This window comes from Sinocyclocheilus rhinocerous, unplaced genomic scaffold (genome assembly GCF_001515625.1).
Source record: "Sinocyclocheilus rhinocerous isolate Xijiao unplaced genomic scaffold, SAMN03320098_v1.1 scaffold1364, whole genome shotgun sequence".
Taxonomy (NCBI): Eukaryota; Metazoa; Chordata; class Actinopteri; order Cypriniformes; family Cyprinidae; genus Sinocyclocheilus; species Sinocyclocheilus rhinocerous.
Genome location: NW_015627534.1, coordinates 941,315 through 946,367, shown reverse-complemented (window position 1 = coordinate 946,367; position 5,053 = coordinate 941,315). Strand labels below are relative to the sequence as shown.

The following is a 5,053-nucleotide window of genomic DNA, read 5'->3' as shown; positions in this document are numbered from 1 at the left end:
AGATCAGACCCAGAAGGATTAAGCTCTGATAAAACATTCCTGTTCTTTTTTTACATTTTTATAAAATTTTAATGTTTTGTGTAACAAAATGCTTATTCTGTGTTCAGGTTTGACTGTAGTAATAATAATTCAAAAATTGACACTTCAAATCAACATTTCCAAAAAAAAAAAAAAAAAAATCTAAACCTTTACAAAAATTGTCTTTGAGAATGTCTAAATATATATCCAAACCCACAACTTAATAAAAATAAGTATTTGTCTAAAAACAATTAGAGAATTTATAGGCCTTTTATATAGAGCTATATAGGAATCTACTGGCTAAACCATAGAATTGCAGATGTTTTTCTTATTATACTCCCACCAGATGGCACTAATTTGGCTTCAAAAAATTGAATTTTAAAGGCAGTGACTCTATTTTAACATGAAATACTGCATTAATCGAAAAGTAATATAAAAATATTTTTGTTAAATTTTTTATTATTTTCAATGGGAAGAAATTGATCATAATTACTGCATAAATATTAATTAGTACCATGAAATGATCTCAAACTACAAAATAAAAAATATATATTATTGAACAAAAATATATTACATTGATTTTACTGGGGGGTAAAATTTTAGGTGTCCAGTCACTTTTGACCATGAAGACCACAAGTGTGACTCCCAAATAAGGAGCACCAGAGGGTTAAAAGACAATTAATATTCAGTAATATCATTGGTTTGAAGATGTGAACAAAACACAAATATTGACACTCTTGTCTTCTGTAGAGCTGCTTTACAGGCTGAATCCAATTGGTTTCATTATTGATGAACATTGATGATGCAACATTGACACTGTTATTGAACTATATTGAATTAACACTGAATCAAAATTGAGTCGGGTCAGCTGCATTGAAGCAATCTGTATTGTATAAAGCACTAGATAAATGTGACTTGAGTTGACTTCTAAACAACACTTACTACACATCCACACAAACATGGTTGCTGGAATAATGGAATCATTTGCAGGCTCTTTTTTAATGAAGCTTGTTTGTTTGTGTGCGTGTTTAGGTGACACCAGTATGGAGTCTGACCAGCATTACTGGGAAGTGAAGCCTCAGAAAGACTGTAAGTCCTACAGCGTTGGTTTGGCCTACAGAAACCTTGGGAAATTTGAGCAGTTGGGGAAGACCAACACCTCCTGGTGTATCCACGTCAACAACTGGCTGCAGAACTCGTTTGCAGCCAAACACAACAACAAGGCCAAGAATCTGGACGTCGCCGCACCGGACAGCATAGGGGTCTACTGTGACTTTGATCGGGGTAATGCACAAAATATTTAACATTTCATATTTGATATAGGCCTCTATATGATCAACATGATCGAAACTTTGCTGAAAAACCTTTTGCAGACAATCTACTACATAATACACGTATAATTGTAAAAATGTCCACCTTCAGCTCGTGGTTCACTTGTTTGTTCGCTGTGAAATTACTACTGATTTTTAGAAATTAAACATAAGAATAACTTTCATATTGTTAGTAATATTTCAAGATGGACACTTACTGGAAGCATATCAGGCTTTTTAGGAATGTTTTTTTATATTATATGTACATTTACTTGATTATATGTACATCATTTTTAAAAAGTGAGTATCAAATATCAGGCTTTTGAGGAAGGTTTATGTGTTCATCTCTCAATCATCATTGTATTGCATTACATTACATGTTTTGAAACTACAGAGCTTTGATTATAAAACTAAGCATTTAAATATCATCTTCCAGAGATGATATAGTGACAACTGATATTTATATTTTATGTAAGTAGTCTGATACACTGTTATAAAGATCTCATTAATCAGAATTTCATCTGATTTGCACGTTTTTGTTCAGTTTGAGCCTCTAAATAAAACTGAAAAATTGAAAAAATAACTAAAACAAAACCAAAAAAACACAAAAAAACTTTTTTTTTTTAGATTATTTTCAAGAAAAATCTATTATTTGATATGTTTACAGGGTCAAACACTGTGTGTATTCACTCTTTTGTCAGATATCAGGGGAAGTAATAGTTTATTATGAAAAGAAAGTCGAGATTAAATTGATTCAGTAGCTCACACCTGATTCCTCGTTTCTAACATCCATGTCCTCTGTGTTTATTATGGGTAGTTTAAGTGTTGTATGTTCATATAATGCTCCATAGTCTATAGAGAACATTATAGTTTCTCACATGTGCAATCAGATACCTACAGATTGAGTTTCCACCATTTCCATTCATGCTTTGCTTGTGAGCTGGTTTCGATCCTGCATCGCCTGAATAACTGCTGCGTGTAAATGTGACTGCTGCTATTTATTAATGCCTTTGTGTTTTTTGTTTTTTTCCCAGGCCAACTTTCTTTCTATAATGCTGAAAACAAACAACTGCTCCATACTTTTAAAGTGAAGTTCACCCAGCCTGTTGTGCCAGCTTTCATGGTGAGTTTGGAGTACAAACGTTTTATATACACATGCAAATAGAGGTTATTCTGATGCAAACCATGCCCAAGCATTTCCATTCTTCGTGTAGAATTAGGCAACAGAAAAAAAATAACAACAATGCTGATAATAGTATAAGCTTGTAATAGTGCTGAAGTATTATCACAGTAACACACTTCACCTTAAAGCTAATGATTTTTAAAAAATCACGTGTTCAAACTTTAGAAGGTATGTTTAATGAGGCTTCATGAAATTATAAATTATATTAAAAGAATAGTTCACCCAAAAATGACAATTTGATGAAAATGTGCTCACCTTCAGGCCATCCAAGAGTTTGTTTCTTCATCAGATTTGGAGAAATGTAGCATTGCATCAGTGTCTCAGCAATGGATGCTCTGCAGTGAATGGGTGCCGTCAGAATGAGAGTCCAAACAGCTGATATAAAAGTAATCCACACCTAAAGGCTCTGCTAAAGGACTGACTGACTGAGTGTGTTTGTGTTTCAGGTGTGGTGTGGCGGTCTGACTCTGTCTACAGGCCTGCAGATACCCAGTGCAGTGAGAAGCTTCCAGAAGACAGAAAATGGGCTGGGAGGATCGAACAGCAGTATATCTCAGCAGGATCCCGCAGTAGCCTGTGATATTTGCCTCTACGATAAACTGCCTTCAGTAGACAGTTCCCTAATGCCGTGACCCGATTTCCCAAAACTAACCAGTTAACCGTTTTGAAAACCGAACACCTTTCCGATGACCGAGGCATGTATGTAGGCTTCCAGGACAAAGAGATCTTCTCCGCAACTTTGCCTGGCAGAATTTGGAGAGACGGTTCCCTTCACGTTCCTCTGAAGAGAGCCCTGGTTGTCTTTGACAGACCCTTGCTTTCATCAGGAGACGCTTGCATCAGGAAAGCTAGTCGCTTTATCAGGGAATAGTTCAGGGCACTCTCTTTACTGATTTTAGTTTGAATTATGACAAGCTTTTTTTGAGTTGTTTGTCCTTCACTAGATCACTAGATTAGTGTTAACTCCTTTCTATGGTGTTTTCTTTCGTTTTTTTTTACATTAACTGTCCTCTTATTGATATCTGAACTCTGGAGATCATCCTTCAGTTGTTGAATTTGAATTTTGCACAAGTGTAAAAATGACAAAAGCTGCTTTTAATGTCCCCTCGTGGTCATATACTGTTATTATATCTGGATAATTTTGAATGTGGACTGTACATTTTTGTTGTATAAATGTGTTATCCTGAGTTATGTTGATTTTTAAGTCATTTAGGTCTTTTTTTTAATAGGTTTGAGAAATATTTGTGCAGAAACTAATAATCAAACCTCGGTCTGTTTCTATGTAACACTGCTTAATGAGCTTAAATCCAAATATTAAAGCTCACCAAAGTTTGACTCGGTGTTGATTTTTTCTGCGTCTCGCGCCGTCTGGAGTTGTAATCCTGAAACAGCAATAAAGTGGATCTCAGGCAAATTCATTTCTAAACATATATATATGGCCTCTTTTACTGTTACAAATTAACTATGAATGTGCGAGTTGTAGTTCGTAATAAACGCTTTCAGGGATATACACTTTTGAAAATATATATTTTTTAATGCTATAAAAAGGACAGTAGTGAATCTTATCTGATACTTGGTGGATCTAGAGTCAGATTATAGTGTTAGGGATTTTTTTTCCACTACGGGTGAGTTGGGTATGAGAGTAAAGGCAAGTAATTGAAAGGAAAAATGGATAAACAAAATAAATTATGAACAATCCAGTAGGTGACGATTTACAAGTTGACTGAGAATCGCTAAAAAACCTCAAGAAGATGTATTTATCCCTAGAGAGCAGCGCCAGAGCTCGCCTCTTATTGTGTAAAGGAGATGCCAACCTCTGCGGCTCTCATTAAAGAGCGGATGGATCACGTGTGCCACATAGACCAATCACATTATATAGCCTTGACGCCATTGACGCTCCTGAGTTTTACGACAGTCAGTCATAGGGCGAATTCCAAACGGAAGTGAGCATCCCTATGCCCTACTCCCTTCGAAGGGCAGAGCCCTTAAAGAAAGGGGTATAGAAGACCAAGAGGCGAAACTCTGATGCCTTTTGGGTAACAGCCGCTAGGTGGCGCTTCGGTAGCGCGGCCGCCATTTTGGAGTGAAAATTCCAACGGAATAACAGCACAGAAATAGACAGAATAACAACAAAAGAGAAGTCAAAGAGGAGTAAAAGAACGCAACGTTGGGCAATCCACGGCAAAAACTATCAGTGTGACAGTCAAAGTCTTATGCACGGTGCATAAGACAGCGATATGTCCCATTTCAAAACACACAACATAATCGTACTCCACCGGGCCGTTGTCATTGTCATTGTGGCCCCGTGTATTTGTATTGCACAATGGGAGAATATTTAACTGTTCATGAGGTAGATTGCCTATATATATATATATATATATATGAATATATACACTGCCGTTCAAAAGTTTGGGATCAGTAAGATTTTTTATGTTTTTTAAAGAGGTTTCTTATGCTCATCAAGCCTGCATTTATTTGATCAAAAATACAGAAAAAAACTGTAATTTTGTGAAATAGCCTATTATTGCAATTTAACAAAACC

The 5,053-nt window shown here is 35.8% G+C and overlaps 1 protein-coding gene across 3 annotated transcripts in view; it reads left to right on the top strand.

Annotated features, from left to right (window-relative positions):
- The window catches only part of LOC107728074 (FSD1-like protein), a 22,724-nt gene extending 19,026 nt beyond the window's left edge, over positions 1 to 3,698 (top strand). For 2 of the 3 annotated variants that reach the window (XM_016538154.1, XM_016538162.1), the window contains exons 11-13: positions 1,051 to 1,302; positions 2,363 to 2,451; positions 2,958 to 3,698. In XM_016538154.1, coding sequence (XP_016393640.1) covers positions 1,051 to 1,302; positions 2,363 to 2,451; positions 2,958 to 3,143 — 527 coding nt within the window. In that variant the 3' untranslated portion in view covers positions 3,144 to 3,698. The remainder of the gene's footprint in view (positions 1 to 1,050; positions 1,303 to 2,362; positions 2,452 to 2,957) is intronic. The other variant, XM_016538145.1, reaches the window with a different exon arrangement.
- Positions 3,699 to 5,053: the final 1,355 nt, after the last annotated feature.